General features: G+C 36.0%; 1 protein-coding gene across 1 annotated transcript in view; it reads left to right on the top strand.

Annotated features, from left to right (window-relative positions):
• MYCBP2 (MYC binding protein 2, E3 ubiquitin protein ligase) overlaps positions 1-20,707 on the top strand; it is a 282,186-nt gene that overhangs the window by 107,033 nt on the left and 154,446 nt on the right. Inside the window, exons 19-23 of the mRNA XM_011953854.1 lie at positions 3,070-3,189; positions 4,089-4,170; positions 12,107-12,224; positions 17,895-18,099; positions 18,737-18,890. Coding sequence (XP_011809244.1) covers positions 3,070-3,189; positions 4,089-4,170; positions 12,107-12,224; positions 17,895-18,099; positions 18,737-18,890 — 679 coding nt within the window. The remainder of the gene's footprint in view (positions 1-3,069; positions 3,190-4,088; positions 4,171-12,106; positions 12,225-17,894; positions 18,100-18,736; positions 18,891-20,707) is intronic.

A 20,707-nucleotide genomic window follows, 5' to 3' on the forward strand; every position in this document is an offset into this window, starting at 1 on the left:
TAAGAGTATTCACATCTGTCGATTTTGTTTTGACAATGTTTAATTTTTTATATAGATCTAAGCTTTGGTCTTATTGCTGCTCATTAATACTTTACTGAATAATAAGCTTGAACAGATTTTTTTTTTTTTTTTTTTGAAGACAGGATCTCACTCTGTCACCTAGGCTAGAGTACAGTGGCACGATCACAGCTCCCTGCAGCCTTGACCTCCCGGGCTCAGGTGATTCTCCCACCTCAGCCGCCCAAGTAGCTGGGACTACAGGTATTCACCACCACACCCAGCTAGTTTTTTGTATTTTTAGTAGAGACAGGGTTTTACTATGTTGCTCAGGCTGTTCTTGAACTCCTAGGCTCAAGTAATCTGCCTTTCTCAGCCTCCCAAAGCCCTGAGATTATAGGCGTGAACCACCACGCCCAGCTTGAGCAGAATTAATCTTGCTGAATTCACTTGCTGTTTCTGGAATTTTCACTAATTTTTTTGCCACTTATTAAATGCCTTTTTTCTTTGATAAACTCTGATTAATGTCTGAATTATAGGAATTATACTCAATTTTTGACATCAAATACCATATACATATATATTTTTTAATTCTGGCACTGCTGCTGATATTAAGACCCTCATCTCAATTTTTTTACTTGTAAGATTTTCACTATCTATAATAATTGAGAAGTAGTTTTGTACAGATGCAGTTTGTTTCAATGAACAAAATGTTCTAGTATTATTTTGACCTCTAAATAATAGCTGCTACTTTTTTAGTCATTGTAGTTGTATTCAGTAAATTACCAGCCTTTAGAAAAAATATCCTTTTCTGATGCTATGTCTCTATTGTGGGATTTATGCCTATATTTAATCTTCTACTCAATGGAGGAGACGAAATGCTAAATTCAAAGGTAAAACCTCCTAACTAGGCATCAATACATTTATATAAAGTGGAATGATACTTGAAATGTTTAAGTCTGGCAGAATTGTATGAATGCAATGTATTTTCTATGTTAAATCTCATTTGGTTTTAATGATTAGACATTTTTACCAGTTGAGATAAAGCTGTAAAATTTCTTTACATCTGGTGTCTTATTAAATAGCCTTTGGAAGATATGTATTTGTGTGTGTGTGTGTGTGTGTGTGTGTGTGTGTGTGTGTGTGTGTAGGCCTTTGCATATATTTTACCATTCCACTATCTTTCCAACATGAGGAGATTTTAAACTGAGTATATTTTATCTTGGATGGAGTGACACTAAATGCTGTGTGTTTTTTTTTTTGTTTGTTTGTTTTTTAGTCCATCCATTCTTTGGTTTAATTTGGCAAACCCACATTAGATAATTTAGCAGAAGAGGAATTATATTCTTCATCCTATTATAGTAAAACCTCTCACTAATTCTGAATTTATGATACTTGAGATGCAGTATTTGTGATCTTTTTTGAGTAAAAAATTCAAAATAATTTCTTCCTCTGAATTTTCAGGGTCATACTTATAAGGGGAAACCTGTCTAAAATCACTAGCTTTTCAAACCAAGGGCTCAAGAAATGAAGGATTCCTTCAACGTGCCTTCAGCCTCTGGGTCCAGCAGTTAATTCTTGTATGTTAAAGGACTTTTATGTTTATGGTACATTTTAAATGTAATATTGGCCTATTTTGAAATATAATGTAGGTAACCACACTCTATTTATTGTAGCATTTAGTTTAATCTGTAATCTGTACTGCTTGAAGGTAACAAAACTGAATTTTTACTTCAGTGTTCTGTATAATTAAGACTTCCAGTGAGCCACACAGGCCTACCTGTTCTATGTTATTCCGAATTAGTGAGATTTTACTGTCCTAGTGTCATAAAGAGTTTCAGGCTTTTTGAAATCATAGTCATTTAGTTATGGAAATGAAAGTAATAATGTAGGTGGATTTTGTCTCACCTGGATGTTACTAAAGGTTAGATAAAAAAAGAATAAACACAAAATGATTTACTATTATTCTGTTTAGCATTCTAAAATGCACAATGAAAATACAGAGTAAAAAGTGTGTGTCTGTAGATTCACATATGTATCTTCATATAATACACACTTGTTTAGAGTTGCTGTACCACTCGAGAGTGGTTTAGACTAGTTGAACTTGTGAAATTCCTTCCAGATTTACATTTATTCTGTGTACAAGGAATTTGAATCTTAATGATATAAAGATCATATGTTAGTGATGTATAGGAGAAATACATTGTGATTAGAAAAAGTAAGTTGTTGTTATTTACACATTCCAAACAAAAATTTTTATATTCTGGAATGTGGTTTTTGATGCTATGGTTAGATTGTTGGAAAATTCAAAGTTGGATTGCAAAAACCAGGGTAGAAAAAAGGCTTGAAGCAAGCTAAATGAAGGAAATTATAAGAAGGGAGGAGGAAAGAAGGAATGAAAACAGAAAAGAGGTTTGGTTGAGGGCAGTGATTGGGGACAGGGAGACAACCACAAAGCAATATGACTGAAGGTGATGGTGGCACAGGAAACGTAAATAAGAATAGGCCATTGAACTGCAATATATTGAATAAAGCTCTTTGGTCTTTATACATTTTGAAAAGTTCAGTTGAGTTTCACAATACTGGTGGACAGTGTAGCCTTTCTAAGATCTGTTTAGGAAATCTAAGTCACTTGTGAATCCATTAGGAATTTTTTAAAAATGGCTAGTACTAACAATATCACTAAGTTTAAAATAATTGTTAAATGACTTTGCATGCAGTAATTTTTTATGCAAACTAAATTTTCCCATATAAACTGTTACATTTTAAATTTTGTTATTTCTATAACCTAATGACCCATTTATTATATAAGGTTTTATCCATAACTAGATTTTTATCTCTGTTTTTATTAATTCAGTGATATTCACAAATGGGAGTATATAGTCTATCTTTTCAAAATTGCTTCTTTGCAGGTAGATTCTTGATCTATCACTTCTAACAGCTACAGATTCTTCTTGCTTGTTCCTTTTAACATTTTTCTCTTGTTCTTCCATAATAAACTGATTTAAATTTTTATTTTGAAGATGAATAATGGCTTAATTATTCATAATTCACAAATTATAACACTTGCAGATGGAAGTGGAGAAAGAGGCGAAAAGGATGCAAGCAAAATCACAACGTACCCTCCAGGCTCTGTGCGATTTGACTGTGAGCTCCGGGCAGTCCAAGTCAGCTGTGGATTTCACCATTCAGGTAGCAGCTGGAACTTTAGGGTATAACTGCATTTTTACAATTGTGCTAAGTAACTTATTTGTTCAGATTTGATTAATATAGCCTGTTAACTATGTGTTAAAAGCTATAGTGTGGCAATCTCTCAAATCTGTAAGATCTTTGTATTTATTACAGAATCTCTTTAAACAACTGTGGCGTGATGGAACAAGTACTTGTCTAGAGACCTAACTTCTAATCTGTCTTCCTATGGACTTCTTTTATAATTCAAGACATTCTCGAAGATGAAATAATCCCTTAAATCTCTTTCAATTCTAGAATGCTTTGGTTTTTGTAACACGTTCCCTTATTTTATTAATGTTCAGTGGTAAATGTACATCAACAAATTTACTTTCTTAAAATGTAGAAAATAATTAAATTCTTAGTAAATTATTGGCATTTGGGTTAGCTTATGCTGTACCGTTCAGCCTTTATAAAAATGAAAAATGTTAAATTTCTTCCTTGAAGATTATCTGATAAGGCATTAACAGACATTAAAGTTCTGCTCTTTCATTGATGTTGTACATAATTGTGCAGATCTCCTATCCTAGATAGGAGAGAACAATATTTTATATGTAGTTACTCATTATTAAGATTTTATAGTTGACCTGAACCAGTGTGTTACTAAGAATTAATGTTATTAAATGGCATTTATAAGAATTTTTAAGTATGTATTACAAAAAAATTATACATTTATATGACCAAAAAAATATTTTGCAGAACTAAAATTAATTTCTCATTAAACATACATTTGTCCTTCAGTTACCTATTTTTAATGGTGCTATAAATCTTAAATAGTGAAAATTACACTGCTTTTAGTATAGTTGTGATAGAAGTGTAAAATGCATATAATGAAAAAATAAAGCTGTGTGTTTTGGTTTCAGTGGTTTTAATGGAAAATGGAGATGTCTATACATTTGGTTATGGGCAGCATGGGCAGCTAGGACATGGAGATGTCAACTCCAGGTACTTGCTAACTTTTCATTTGAAGATCCTGAGTTATTTTTTCTTCATTTCTCTTTTCCTTCTTTTTTCTTTCTTTTCTCTTTTTAAATATATATTTCTATAATTAAAATAATAATATACCACTGCTTTGCAAAGTGTGGCCCATGAATTATTGGGTGGTTTCTGATCTTATAGTTGAGTGCTTTTGTAGGGATAAAGGATTTTGTAGTTTCAGGAGAAAAGTTGATACATATTTTAAATAGGAGAGTGATTATGATTGTCACAAAATATCACTATATTCTTAGCAGTTATCTTTTTAAAGGCTGTGCATGGCGATAGAAAAGGTAGTGAATTGTGTTTTTTAAAAATGTCAGCAATGGATTCAAACACATTCCTGATGTCTGTTTTGAAATTTTGGTCTAGTAACATGCAGCCATTGAAGCTTTTGAATAATTTTTTAACAGAACCTATTGGTCTCTCTTGAGTAACTATTTTGACTTATTGCAAATAGCAAAGAACTAATTGTAGTAGAGTGACTGGTAGTAATTTCCTAATATCCCTACTTCATTTGGTAGTGGAGTTTTAGTTTGTGACATGATCATGCAGCTAAAGATTCCCTTTCTCAGCCTCCATTGCAGCAGGATGTGGCCATGTGAACTTAAGTGATAGGTGCCACTTTGGAATCTTGCTGTTAAAGGGAAAGGGTGTACCTTTCCATTTTCCCTTCTCTCCTCCCAGCTTGCTGGCTGGAATGAATATGTGGTAGCAGAAACTAAAGAAGTCATCATAGAGATAAGTTGGAGACTGTGTATTGAGAATGGCAGAACTGTAAGATAGGAATAGACTGGGTCTCTGACACCATGAACTGCCTCATCAGCTTCTTACAATTGCATGCTTCTTGCGTGAGAAATAACTTCTATCTTGAAGTCCCTCTTACTTGTCTGTCATTACAGCAGCTGAGTTTGTATTCTACATAATGCAGTCAGAATACTTTTGGTCAAAAGTAATAGAAAATCCATCTTTATTTGTTCAGGTCTTCCAGGAAGCAGATGCCAAGACAGGATTAGATGTGCAAATAATTTATTAGGGGAAAACTCCTGTGAAAAAGATAAAGGGTTTTTAAGCACAAGCACAGACAGGGAACACCTTCGGATATGATGTAGTTTTGACCCTATGAAAGGAGAAAGAGAAGGAAGAATTGGGTGGGAGGAGTCTAAGTTACAGCATAGCATTAGGAGAGTTTTAGCCAGGCCAGTGATGTGTCCCTAAGCTGAGGATACCTTTGGAAGGGTCCTGCGTTGGGCAGGAATAGACCAACATTCATACCTTCACCATGCTCAGTCACAGCTGGTAGCATCCCAGAGGACGAATGTCCTCATGCATCCAAAGGGACAGCACCTGAGGCTGTTACAATAGTTACCTCTGCTCTCTGTAGCAGATTGTCTTGAAGGAGATCTGAGTGGTCTGTGTCTGTGGCTGTTTCACCATGGAAACAGGAGTATTTATGAAGTCTGGAAAGACACAGAGCAGCTTCAAGCCTGACTTCACTCAGCAATTCACTTTGCTGCAAAAACTCGCCTTTTTGACCCTCTGCTCTGCCTTAGTCTTCCTTGTAGTCACAGTGTGAATCAAGTGAAGACTTTTATGGTTTCTCCTTTACATGCAGTGAAAGAAAGAGAACTTCTCTTCATGTAATCATTAAATAAAATTCAAGGTTGTTATTGTGTCTTGAACTCACCCTACTATTGTGGCAGGGATGGAATTCTGTCATTTACATGGTAAATATTAGTGATTCTTAACCCTGGCAGTATATTAGAATTACTTAGGGAATTTGAAAAAATATCATACATGGATTCTACATCCAGCATTTCTGAGAGATGTGTGTGTTGGAAGGCTTGTGGGTGGGACAGGGATGGGGAGTGGTCCTTGATAGGATGCCAGCATCAGAGTTTTTTTTCTAAAAGGTCCCCAGATTCTATATGTATCCAGGATGAGAACCATTCTCTACCCCTCGAGCTGAGGCAGGGTCAGATCCATGGGCACTGCATTAAAAAATGGCAATGAAAGGGAATGTCCTGAGTTACATTTATGAATTTTGTTCCTAATGATAAGAGACTATTGAGATATCATTGAGTTGAACTTCTTGTTAAAAACACAAGTGAAACATAAAATTGATACTACTATTAGGAGGTTTGTAAAACTATCACAATCACAAATACTTAATGATGAATATCATGCTTGCAAAGAGCGAAGATGTCTTTGGCAGAATTACTTTATCAGATGTGTCTGCTGGATATGACATAATATCAACAGTGTTGAGCAATTACTGTCACAGGTGTTAGATGCCAACTGATATTTTGCTCTGCAATTGAGTAACATTACTGAAATGCAGAGGCTGAATCTGGGTTGTAATTACAGTTGGCCCTCTGTACCTGTGGGTTCTGCATCTGTGGATTCCATCAATCTTGACAGGAAACATAGTTAGGCCTAAGATAATTGCATTTGTAATGAAAATGTACAGATGTTTTTGTCTTGTCGTTATTTCCTAAACAACAAAGTATGACAACTATTAACATGGTGTTTACATTGTATTAGGTATTATAAGTAACCTAGAGATGTTTTAGAGTATACAGGAGGATGTACATAGTTTATGTACAAATACTGTGCCAATTTATATAAGAGATTTGAGCGTCCATGGAGTTTGGTAGCTGCAGGGGATCCTGGAACCAATTCTCCATGGATGTTGAGGGATGACTGTAACCTGTGTGGGGAAGAATGTGGCAACGTTTTGTTCTGTTTCTCATTTGAGAGTTGGGACACAGAAGAAGAGGGTTTATTTGTATATTCATGGCTATTGTTGTTGTTGTTATTTAGCTGTTGGTTATTTTGTGAGCCGTAGAAACTGGAAAAGGTGCATTGCAGTTAGGTAAGATGGCGTCTGGCGTCTCAGTCATGTATGCAGCAAAGAGGGCACTTCACAGAAAATAATTGGCAAATGGCAGTATTTCATGGTCTTGCCAGAGTGGAAAGGGAAATAGTGAAAAGCATGGCCATGTTATAGTCAGGTTATGTTATCTTACTCTGCACTTGACACTCAGAAGAAGGAGCAGCGTGAGCACAACATCCTTCCACACTGCACTGAGGTGTGATGACGACTGAGAGGGAAAGTATTCATGTCAGCTTTTAAAATGAAGAGATTACCTAAAAACATTACTTCGTGGTCCTGGTTATACCAGTGAACACAATTCTTTGATTCCCAAGTCTGAAGAGATATAGGGCAGTTTCAGGCCAGACTTCCTCAGGTGATAATATTGTAGTAATATGCTCCGTATTTTAAATAGCTAGAATTTATCATCTTCATGAAATAGGATAGCATTTAATGTTGAAACAAAATATCAGGGTTTCTTATGAAGATTAAACATTGGTGGGATCTACACAGTGGTGTAGTAACTGGTAGATGCTACATAGTCATGGAACCTGGAACTGTAGAGGCAAGGTTCAGCCCTTCACTTCTTACCAACCATGTGACTATAATTTCTTAAGATTAAACACTGGTGGGATTTGTTTTAACTGCCCAAAGTTCTTTTCCAACATGGAATGTTTTGGTCCTTGTTCCATTGAGTGGTAACTGAAAGACTGATTGCATGAAGTGTGGGTGGAGCTAAAATGGATAATGCAGTAGTCATACCTATATACTGTGCCTAGTGGATTAGATATTCATCAAGACTGCTTCAGTCTTAAGCACTCAGTTACCCTGTCTGTCTGGACCTTTGTGGGACATGCAAAGTAGCAGCCAAGAACTCTGTTATTAATTCAGAAAGGAATTGATTACGTCTGTGGAGGAACAATGTTGGGAGGAACAAGCTTCTGTAGCATGTGTATTAACTACAACAAAGCAAAATATTTACAGATAATTGAAATAAAGGGTTACAGTTGGAGAATATTTTTGAAAAGTCTCTAGTAATCAAGAGCTGTTAACTGGAATTTATGGTATAGCACACATTAATAATGTGTTGATTAAGATCAATATTGTGGTGTGCATGATAATGAAAATGGAAAAATGTTGTTGATATTCTGTTTATTTAATGTGTTATATTGCCAGAGTGACCAAGTTCAGTCTCTAGGTTGGGTCCTGATTCTGTCGCTTGGTAGCTGTATGATCTTGGCCAGGTTACTTAATCTTCTTGTGTCTCAGTTTCTTCTTCTATTAAATGGAAATAAGTCTCTCTCCCACAGAAGATTGTGGAAGAATCCAGTGAAATGACACAGATGATTTAGCACAGAGCCTAGCCCGTAGTTAGTGCTCAATAAATGTTAGTTGTTCCTATTGCTGCTTTTTAAAGTGAATGTCAAAAAGCCGATGAGGGCTTTTATAGATTCAGTCATGCCGTGTCTGCCAGCCCTCTTTTTTTGGTTGGTTTGGTGTGCTCTTCAGTTTCTGCATTTCAAATTCTTTTACCATGTCTAGTAAATTAGGGGTAAAACTATATAGTCTAGCTGCTTTTATTCTCTTTTCTAGCAGAATTTTTATAATTTTTACAGTGTTTCTGAGCTTCATCCTTTTCTTGCTCTCCTATCCTCCTGCACTCATGTGCTACACAGTCATCAAACCTGGAACCGTAGAGTCAAGGTTCAGCTCTTTTGCTTCACTCCTTATCAACTGTGTGACTATAATTTCTCTAAGCCTTAGTTTTCATATCCCATAGGATTGTTGTGGAATTAATGTGATGTGTGTAAAGTGCCTGTTGTGCACACATGCATACACACATACACACAGTTTTTCTTTCTGTTCTTCCTCTGTTTTTCAAGTAATTTAATGAATGGACTGTGCTATCATTTAAAGAGTTTGAAGACTATGTACTAGAAGACCTGCCACCAATTCTTGAGAAAATCTTTCAAACTCTTCAGATCTCCCCGTAGAGTTATTTTGATAATCAGTGTTACAGTTATCACAGTGGTGATACAATTTCACATTTTGTATGTGAAAGTGATTTGTAAATTGCAGATGAGTAAACTGTTACAGGAATTCTCCCTTCAGTTTCTTGTTTGCATTGGACTGAAAGCTTCTGTGGGGCGATTAGTTCCACTTATGGCCCTTTGAAGTGGTAATCATTTGCAAAATCTTTCTGTACTGAGAATTGAGAACCACTTTCCTTTCCACTGTTGTTCCTAGCTGTATTATTCCATCCTCAAGTGAAAAACTACTGCGTTTCTGCGGCATGGCCATTCCTCTCTACTCTCCTGTTGTTACCTACCTACCTTTCAGTCACTGCCTTTCATTCATTGAAAATTTAGCATCTAACTCAGAGTATTTTCTTACCCTGAGTCTTGTTACAGACATGAGTGATGTTGGTGTCCACATGAATGGTCCCATACAGCATTCTTACCTTTACATCTGTATTTCTGCATTCAGAGAGGAAGTTCTGTGAACCCATGCTGGATCTAACACAGCTCTGACTCTGAATTCTCAAGTTTAAATATCCATAATCTGATGATACTTTCTTCTTCTGCGATGCAGCCCTACGTTACTTCCCTTTGACTTTATGCCCCACAACCCTCTACCTTTTTACTCTTTTTTACCCTTTTTTAACTTCATGTCCTACTCAAGTTGAAGACTGTTGCTTAATTTCTTCACCTATACTCTTACCAATTTCTTCAATTTTCCTACTTTCTTGGTCATGGTACTAGGACATGATAAAACCACAAGCATGAATCATTCTGTTAATATTTCCTATGCCTACTCTTAGGCTTCTGGAAGGTAAGAAATACCTATGCAGATTGACACATAATTTCCAATTTCAACTAGTTCTTCTACAGTGGTCTTTAACCCTCCGGTTGTATAGTATTGACCTATTTGACTTAATACATTTTGAGAGTTTGATGAAAGACATCGGGTCTCTATCCAGAAATATACAAGAATATACACGTAAAAATTTGCTTGCAAATTTAAGGGATCTTTTGAAGCTCACTCATGGACTTCCTAGAAGTCCTTTATATCCGAGTTGAAAACTCCTGCTCTTATTATGTATCTGTTCCATCTACCACCACACCTTTTCTTGAATCTTCAAACTCTTCACTCACCTGCTTCCTCCTTTTAGCATAGGACCTCCGTGTACATTGCAACAAATATAAGAAATTATTCAGCCCACCAACCCTGCAAACCTACTTGTATCCATACCACTTCTCTGCTTTTTTCCTCATATTATAATTAAAGAGGAACCTGTCATGTTCATGCTGTGAAACCTAGCTGACTTTTCCTTAGAGATCTATTTCTGTTTCCTGTCTTCCCTCTAACCTTTGTCTTCAGTGTCTTTATCTTGAGTCACTGTTTAAACTTCCTCAAATCTCTATCATTAAAAAAAAAATCCTCTCCTTCAGCTTCATTTTTCCTTTAGCTGCTGGCTCAGCTTTCTTTTTCCGTTTAGTCCTGGGATACTTAGAGCTGCTTTATGTATTCTCTGACTCCTTATCTGCTGCAGTGTGGTTCCTGCTTCCACCAAAGAGACCTCCTTCTGCTAAATCGAGTGGTTAGTTGTATGTCTTCTTAGAGCATTTGGCATGTGCTTTATTTTCCATGCTTGAAACCTACTCCTTCAATGAGTCTCTTCAAGTTCTTTCTTCCTGTGTGGTTGATTCTAGATGTCTGTGAGCTCTGTCTATATCTAAAATGTTAGAAGATACTCATAAGGGAAATTAGGATCTCTTCTTTTCTCTCTTAGAGTCTTCCTAGATCTCATTCATTCTTATAGCTTAAGTGAATATTACCACTATCTACTCTGTTGCTTAGGCAAAAAAGACTTCCTTGCCCCATATCAATCATCTGCCAAGTTTCGTCAATTCTGTTCCTTACATAGCTATCAAAGTCACCATCTCTTTCACTCTGCACTGCACCTAGTTAAGGCCTTCATCATAAATTACCCAAACTGCTATAACGTTTTCTTTACTAGGTTTCCAGCTGCTAGTCTTGCCCTTTTCCAATTCATTTTTCATTGCAGTCTCAATAATCACTAAAAATATATATTTTGTGTAATTTTTAAAATTTAAAGTGTCACAATTACATTGTCTGAAAAGCAGAGCTCGCCTACTATGTGTGGACTATTTCTATAATGGTTGTTTTTCTAATTACAGATAATGGCTACTAAAAATGGCTATTAAAAGTAGGAAAGGATACTAGGATGTCATTTATCATAATAGTTACTGTTCATTAAGTGTTGACTGTGTGCCAGACACTGATGCAATGTCTGGCACACATTGACCTGTATGGGCCTCTTTATTGTTCACAGGAACTCTGTGGGGGTAGACACTGTTTGTTGGTATTTTCCATGTGATAAAGAGAAAGCTGGAATACAAAAAGAATAAAAAACTTGTTCGAAGTCTGGTCACATTATTATTAAGTTGGGGAGCCAGGATTCACACCCAGCCACTCTAGCTTTAAATCCTGAGCTTGTAGTCGCTGCTCTAATGCCTCTCATAATACTGTGTTTTGCCTCATTAACTATGATTCTAAGATCTAAACTTATAGCAAGTTAGAAAAGAGGATCATAACATTATTTCGTCTAGTTCCTGGATTGAATTTCTGTGAAGGCATTACATGATTTTTATTTCATCCAATAAATATAAAGATCTCTAACAGGCCAGTCAGTATACAGAGTACCAGATTAAAAATAAATGTAGCACCAGTTTTTCAGAAATATTAAAAAGTATGTGTCTATAATTAGGGTAATTACATTTAGAAGATCTTTTTGATGATCTCCTTAAAGTCAGCAACTGTCTTTTTCATCTTTGTTTACCTAGTACCTGGAATGGAGATAGGTGTTTAGCACTTAAATGTTTACTGAATATTCTTATTAGTGCCTTTTATCTTTTCTACTCCTTATTGCATTGTTTACTTATTGTTTTTATTTTAGTTGAGTTTTGTAAGAAATTGACTTACTTTTTTTTTTTTTTTTTAACCTAGGGGATGTCCCACTCTTGTTCAAGCATTGCCAGGTCCTAGCACACAAGTCACTGCAGGCAGCAACCATACGGCAGTACTTTTAATGGATGGACAGGTCTTCACATTTGGAAGTTTTTCTGTAAGGAATTTTTAAAACATTAATAATATTGCATTATATCATTGCCTCATAATTTGTCTATATTAGCTATTTTTTTCTGGTTCCAGTGCAGTTCTTATAATTGTTACATATGCATATTTCATGCCTTCATCCACAACACACACAAAACTTGAATGATATTCTTTGAAGTAATTTTCCTCTCTAGCTCAGCATTAGAATTTATTGAATTTAACAGCTTTGTTAGAATTGGACATGTTTATTTCAGTTTAAAGTCCTTTAAGCATTCAGTAGAGCTAATTCTGTCATATGAAAAGTTGTTTTTCATCTAACTGGTAGAGATGAATTTTTCTTAACATATAGAACTATGCTATTTTGTAACCTTTTAAAAGCCTAGTTTTATTTGTTCGATTTGTTTAAAATTATACTTTCCTTTTTCCTTTCCAACCCTCTGAGTCTATCTGCCTGTCTGTTGCATAGGCGCTTGTGGGCATTCTCTCCCTCTCTCTGCACCACAACTTAAAGAGTGGAAATGCTCTAAGAATTTTGTGTAGTTTGGGCATAGTAGATATCAAGAAAAATCTTTGCGAGACTGTGCTAATACACTTGTACCATTTCTGACGTGGATAATTACTAAGAACTCTCGAACCTAAGTGTCTGGGATGACATTTACAGCTTCTGATTTTTAAAAAACTGTAAATATGTACTTAAAATATTTTATTTGGAAATGGTTTCAAACTTACAGAAAGGTTGCACAACTAAGAACAGTGCATAGAATATCTGGTTAATGTCTTTAACCAGATTCACTTGTTGTTAACATTTTGATCCAGCATTTGCCTTATTATTGTACATGTGCCTGTTCTCTCTCTCACATACATAGTGTGTGTATATGCACAGATGTGTGTGTGTGTATGTATATAAAACATTTTTTTTCTCAAATCCTTTAAGAATGTCTTGTGTACATTGTGGCCTGTTACCTCCAACATACTTTAGTTTGTATTTTGTGAATTAACCTAATAATTATTTTTTGTCATTTCTTTCCCCTCCAATCTAGGATCAGGCATTATGTTTGCCTATTGTGTGTCTCTAGTCTCCTTTAATCTGTAACATTTCCATAGCTGTGTATTGTCTTTTATGACATTGACATTTTTGATGAGTATATAGTACTGTTTTAAAAAATAGAATCCTCCTCATTTTTGTTTCTCTAATATGTCCTCATGTTTAGATGCAGGTTGTGCACCCAGGCCAAGATACTCTGTAAGTGATGTTGTGTTTGCCTCACTGCATCACATCTGGAGGCTCAGAATATCCATCTGTTCCTCCTTGATTATATACATTTTGATCACCTGATCAAATGTCTGATTTCTGTACTGTTTCTTCTTTGAAACTATAAGCAGCCTGTAGGTTGACACTCTTAAGATTCCTGCTTCTCATCAAAATTTCTCCCTAGATCTAGCATCCATTGATCACTCTTTCCTGAGCTAGTCTTTACTATAATGTTTAAAAAATGTTTTCTACTCCAGTAGGTACTTCGCATTTTACTCTAAGCAAGAGCCCTCCTTTCCTGTTTACTTGTATTCCTACTTATTATTGATATAGATTCAGGTATTTGTATTTTCTTCATTATCATCTTTAATTATTTGGGTGCTTAGATTATCTCAGATTTGGCCGGGGGGCCCCTTCATGCTGGCTCCTGTATTCTTGTGACATACCCCTTCATTTCTGGGGGCACTTCCTTCCATTCCAGCATAACAAGTTGTTCAGGGTTTATCTTGTACAGGCCCTGTATCAGTCCTAGAATCAGCCATTTCTCCAAGAACCCTGATTCTTTTTGATGGGGAATAGTATTAGACACCAACTGGGTGCTAGATGTGTTCATTGCTACAGGACGTCTTTGGATCTCCAGTACACATATATTTATATGTCCACATATATGGATGTATTTTAGAAATCATAGGCCAGGCGTGGTGGCTGATACCTATAATCCCAGCACTTTGGCAGGCGAGTGCAGGAGGATCACTCAAGCCCAGGAGTTTGAGACCAGCCTGGGCAACATAGTGAGATCCCATCTTTATTAAAAAAAAAAATTAGCTGGGTGTGGTGGCACATGCCAGTGGTCCTAGCTGCTCAGGAGGCTGAGGTAGGAGGATCACTTGAACCGTGGAGGTTGAGGCTGTAGTGAGAGCCGTGATTCCACCATTACCCTCCAACCTGGACAGCAGAGCAAGATCCTGTCTCAAAAAGAAAGAAAGAAAGAGAAACAAGCCCACACTGTGACTTCTGCTTCCATTCCATTCCCACAAGATTCTTTCTTACCTGTCCTGTTCTATATTTATGTTTTTTCTTCCTCAGTAAGAATCTTTCCTCTCAACAATATCAATATGTTTATTTCTCACTTAGTCCCCAGATATGTTTAAAATAGTTTTACATTTGCTTTGCCTGTACAAGTTCAAAAAAACAAATTCACTGAAAGGTCATTCTTGCGCCTTCCCCTCCCACGTGCTCCCTACCCAAGTCTGAAGGTGTATAGTCAAGCACTGTCTATGTATGGCCTGGATTCTCTCTCTCACTCCCTTTTAGTGGAAACTGATTCCTTTGGAATAGAGTGGGGCTCATTTGTTTCAGTTTAAGATTCCCCTCACCCTATCCTTTGATTGAATTTTATTTCCTTTTTTAAATATATAGAACATTTACATGTTGCTAAAAGTTAAGTTATACAAAAATTGTATACTCAGAGGTGTCACTTCCTCCCATATCCTTGACATTCCTGCCTCCCCACACCTTTCACTCCACACTTGGAGGTGATGAATGTCATTGTTTTACAGTTTATTCTTCTTGTGTTTCTTCTGGTAAAGATATATAAGCATGCACACACACTGTTTTGCCTATGTATATCTATATATGTATGTATGTGTATACACAGTTATGCACTGCATAACAGTATTTTGGTCAGTGATGAACTGCATGCATATGCTAAGGTGTTCCCATAAGATTATAATAAGTACTTTGACTATACCTTTTCTGTGTTTACATACAGAAATACTAATGGGTTACAGTTACCTACAGTGTTTAGTACACCAGCATGCTGTACAGGTTGGTAGCCTAGGAGCAACAGGCTACACCATATCGCCTGAGTGTGTAGTAGACTATACCGTCTAGGTTTGTGTAAGTCCACTCTGATGTTTGCACAATCACAGAATCACCTAATGACACGTATTTCAGAACATATCCCTGTCATTAAGTGACATGTGACTGTACATAAATATATATATTTCCCCTTTCTCATAAAGGTAATAGTCTGTATATGCTCTTTTGCACTTTGCTCTTTTTGCTTCAGTATATCTCCTAGAAATCACTCCATATCAGTTCATAAAGCTCTTCATTTTTTTTTTACCTCCATCGAATACTCCATTGTGTATATATATGATAGTTTATTCATTCAGTTTCTTATGTTTGTATATTTACATGGTTTCCAATACTTTGCAATGACAGTAATGAATATTGTTCGAGATATATCTTTGAGATAAATTCCTAGAAGTGAGATTACTGGGTTGAGGGTTAATGCCTATGTAGTTTTGTGATATATTAACAATTCTCCTGTATTTTGCTTTCACACTAACAGTGTATAAGATTGCCTGTTTTCCAGAGAATTGCCAACAGAAGTGTGTTGTGGTACCTTTAATCTGTGCCAGTCTGATGAGTGAGGAATGGTCCTGCTTACTTTCGAGTTCCTTTGCCTTTAGTTGGTGCTCTGATCCTTAAATTTCGGATCCATATTTAGTATTTTGGCATTGAAGGTTAACTTTCTCTTTGGAGGGATGTGTTTCCCTGTGCTTTTTCTAACTTCTCCACACGCCTCTGTTCTTCTTAAGAACTTCCCCTTTCATGCTCTGCACATCCTCAGGTTTGCAGTAGCAGGCGGGTAGAGAGAACTCTTGGAATTTGGCTTCTGCTTACAGGAAACAGAGATCATGACACCCGCTGTCTCCTTATACTGCTGAAGGTTTGAGTCACCTGTAGATTTGTTTGCACAGCATGTTTTTGTGTCTTTTGAGGTGGTTACGTAAGTGATAAGATTTGAAGCCAGACAGTCATTGTCCTCCAGTCGCAGCCGTCCTAGTTGTGAGCTTTTATGAATTTAAATGTAGCTTATTTGTAACCACATTCTGAGTCTTTACAGGATTGTGCAGATATCTAACACATTTTTGGACTGCTTTTCTTCATGTTCGTTGGTAGTAAGGGAATACATATTTATTTCAATAGTCAATGAAAAAGATCAGTGAAAAAGAAAAGAATTTATTTTTCCTCCAAAAGCAGAATATATCCCTGAATGTGATATATTTTGCTCACTATTTACTTTTTTTTTTTTTTTAATAAGACAGAGTCTCGCTCTGTCATCCAGGCTAGAGTGTAGTGGTGTGATGATCTCAGCTCACTGCAGCCTCTGGCTCCCAGATTCAAGTGATTCTTATGCCTCAGCCTCCCAAGTAGCTGGGATTACAGGCATGCACCACCACACCCAGCTAATTTTTGTAGTTTTAGTAGAGACGAGGTTTCCCATGTTGGCCAGGCTGGTCTCAAACACCTGACCTCAAGTGATCCTCCCACCTTGGCCTTCCAAAGTGCTGGGATTACAGGCATGAGCCACAGTACCTGGCCTCTGTTTACATTTTTATGCTCTCTTATTTTTCTTTGTCAAAAAGTAAGGACAGATCTTAAAAGAGGGTGAGAAATAAATGTTGAATGTTTTGGCTGCTTCTCTAATCACGTGCTTGCCAAGTTTCCTTTCCTGGTTCTATCCAGGGATTGAAGCTCAGTTACTTCCACAGTTAGTTTGTGGCTGTGTTTTCTTGCTGTGCTACCTGATGGTTGAATGAGAACGTGACCAGAGTGTTTGCAGTGCTCCAGGCTCCCTTGTTCCAGAATGCTGTGGGGGGAGAGAGGTCCTGAGCCAGGGGTGGAGGAATGTCTACTGAGTCAATGTCATCATTCTTTTATTCTTTTTCAGCTACAGGCTTACTAGTGAGAAACTTCCTATTACTTTTTAAATTAAACTCTTACCTGACCAGGTCCCTATAGACAGCCATACTTTTAAAGTGGTTAATAGTTACTTACTTAAAACATGATACTTTGCCATTGGTTGTGCTGTTTGTTTTAAAACATAAATGAAATAACTTAGGGACATACCATGTGAAAACAACATTATATATTTTTCTAATTGTATTCACAGTTCCAGTATTTATTTTGGTCTTTTTACTTGAATATTCTCAGGTTATATGAGTTCAATAGTGACTTTCTTTTATACTATCAACTTATAATGTCAAAGTGACTTTTTAAATGAATAATTTGGAATACTAATATTTTGACATATTGTGTATATTTATCATACTTTTCATTTAAATGTAGGTGAAGACAGTATTTTGGAGATACTTCTTTTGTGGAAAATATTTCAAACTTTTTTTTTTTTAATAATGCACTTTATAAGACTTTACAGGAATAATAGAAATTATTTTATTACTTTATACATGTTTGGTCCAAATTTCTTATATATGGTATTTATTTTAAAAACCCAAACTAACAATTGGTAAAAAATAAGGTTTCACAGAGTGATTTTTATCTACTGCCTCCTTAACTTTATGAAAATTAGATTGTTTACACAGCAATATTGTTAATATGGTTTATTTAATCTTTTAGAAAGGACAACTGGGCAGACCAATTTTGGATGTGCCATATTGGAATGCAAAGCCAGCTCCCATGCCTAACATTGGATCAAAATATGGAAGAAAAGCTACTTGGATAGGTGCAAGTGGGGACCAGACTTTTTTACGAATTGATGAAGCACTTATTAATTCTCATGTACTTGCTACATCAGAAATTTTTGCCAGTAAACACATAATAGGTAATACCAAAAATAAACAAATGCACCTTCCAAACTCATCTTGATTGATAGTAAACGGTTTATCTTTCCCTATAATGAAATATACTTTTACAGCTTTTAGTTTTCTTTCTGGTCAAAGAAATTTAAACAAAGCCTATAAATGTCTGTGTTTATATGTGTCTGTGTGCTGAAAGAATGGAATAATTGGGAGATCTGGAAACCACAGTATTTGTGAGCTAGACAGTAGTAGAACTATAAACTAAATTCTAGTAGGATAAAATCCATATTGGAGTAAGAGATTTTTATGTATTGTTTCTTGCTAAATAAATGTTTGAAATTAATTTTTATGGGAGGTTATATAAATCAAACTTTGAAGTTTCACAAAGACCAACGTATCAATCTGTACTGTGTCCATGATACTGTGAATAATTATATAATAGAGTCATATAGCAAGAGATTAGGAGCATGTGTTGTGGATTTAGACATGTTGAGGTTTTACTCCTAATTCTCCTACTTAAAGATTTTTTAATTACTTAGCCTCTTTCATTCTCCACTTATTCATCTGAGAAATGGAGATAATATTACTTACTTTATGGGTTTTGGGGAGTTAAAAAAGGTAATATATATTAAAATTATATATAAGTGTTTTTTTCTTAAGGCTTGGTACCTGCTTCTATATCAGAACCTCCTCCATTTAAATGCCTTCTGATAAATAAAGTGGATGGGAGTTGTAAAACTTTTAATGACTCAGAACAAGAGGATCTGCAAGGATTTGGTGTGTGTCTTGATCCTGTATATGATGTAATTTGGAGGTAAGCATCTCAGTTTATAAAACAGTAATAAATAAGTTTTGATGCAGTTATACTCTTATGGTAATATAAACTTTATTTATAGGTGGACTTTTCACACATGAGTACTCTCCTGTTTATCTAATAACTGCAATTCTGTCTCAGTGATTCACAGGGATCTTTATAGTATAGCATAGTGGCTAAGAGCATGCATTTTGAGCAACACTACCTAGGTCTATCCCAGCTCCACAACTTGCTTTTTGTGTCACCCTGGAGAAATTACTTTGACTGTGTGCCTCAGTTTTCTCATTTATGACATGGGGATGTTAGTACTACACAGTGCATAGTAGGTGCCATAGAAGTGTTTGCTATTATCATTATAATTATTAATTTTACTGTTGAGAGTTCTGTTATTTTTAGTCTGTCATCAATTCTGTTTATATTGTATATAATTCATTCTATTTTTTGTTCTCATAATTATTACTATGAGGAGGAAATTATGCTAAAGACAATAAAGAACAAAGAAGATAATTGAGCTTGCCCTTTAGAAATGTGCATTAAAAATACTCTTACTGGTAGAGAAATATACAGGATTATATGCACTCTGGGAATTATTATAAGGTAGAGATAAATAGGGCACAAAAGAGACGCAAGAATTGCATGTGTTTAAAATTTATTGTGGTGCTTTATATACAAAATGAATAAGTAAGTTACCCTTCTTAGGGTTTCTAGCTTTGGATACTAATAGGAGATGTACCCTGCCATCACCACAGTGTCTCATCACAGGGCTGAGCACTTCTTTCCTTTTGCGACCAGCTTTAGTAGGCAAGATTCCAGTGAGTTGAAAGGTTGAAGTGGTGTGAGTGAGGAGAGTAAGGAAACTTTTTCACTGTCTTCCTTCTTCTACCAGTGCCTGCTTGCATTCTCATCAGACAGCCAAGTTCTGAGCGGCTACATGGTAGCAATGGGATAGACTATCTCAAATGCCTTGCCAACTCCTTGGTAGTTTTCTTCCTTGTTCCAAAACAGAGATTAATCATGAGGCTTGCATTCAGAGTGAAGAGACTGCTGCACTTCCCAGGTTGCTGGCCAGCTTACTCGCTTATTTGGGCATTTTATGAGAAGGCATAGTGGCCAGTATTGAGTTGAGTACATCTCAAATCAATTACATCTCCCTGGCAGCATCGTGCAGGGTAGATGAAATAACAAGAGACTATGGGTGAGTGGTCTTTTGTGATCATTCTTAGGCAGACATGAGGTATTAAGAACCAAAGTTAGAGTGGTCACAGTGGGATAGAATGGAGGGGATAGGAGAATAGATGTAAAGATAGAATTGGCTGCAGTTACTTACTGATTAGAAGTCAGTGTTCAAGAGACTTAGTTACCAAAGAGCAGGCTCTGATTTGGACTTAGGTGTAAATTGATGTTTTATTGTTTTGTAGTTTTTACATGTTTTATTTTTAAAAGAAGAAAATTTGCATTAACAAAACAAAAATAAAAATTGGCAGTATAGAATCTGTTTCTGGATGCGTTCACTAAGTTAGCAATAATGATATAACTAAGTCTAATGGCAAAAACTTACTTGAAATAGAACCATTTCCCTGGGGTCTTAACAGAACCCTGAAGTATGATATTTAGCTGGTCAAACCTTGTCTTTTTCACTTATGGTGGTAGCAATGGGACAGATGATCTCAAATGCCTTGCCAGCTCCTTGATCAATTTCTCCATTGCTGGAAAACAAAGATTAAGAGATGTTTTGGTAAAACAGCTGAGAGGTATTTTTCTTTAAATCAGGATCAGAATTTCTGTTATCCTGACTACTGGCTGCTTTGTGTCTTTTG

The sequence above is a fragment of the Colobus angolensis genome, unplaced genomic scaffold (genome assembly GCF_000951035.1).
Source record: "Colobus angolensis palliatus isolate OR3802 unplaced genomic scaffold, Cang.pa_1.0 Scaffold374, whole genome shotgun sequence".
Classification (NCBI taxonomy): domain Eukaryota; kingdom Metazoa; phylum Chordata; class Mammalia; order Primates; family Cercopithecidae; genus Colobus; species Colobus angolensis.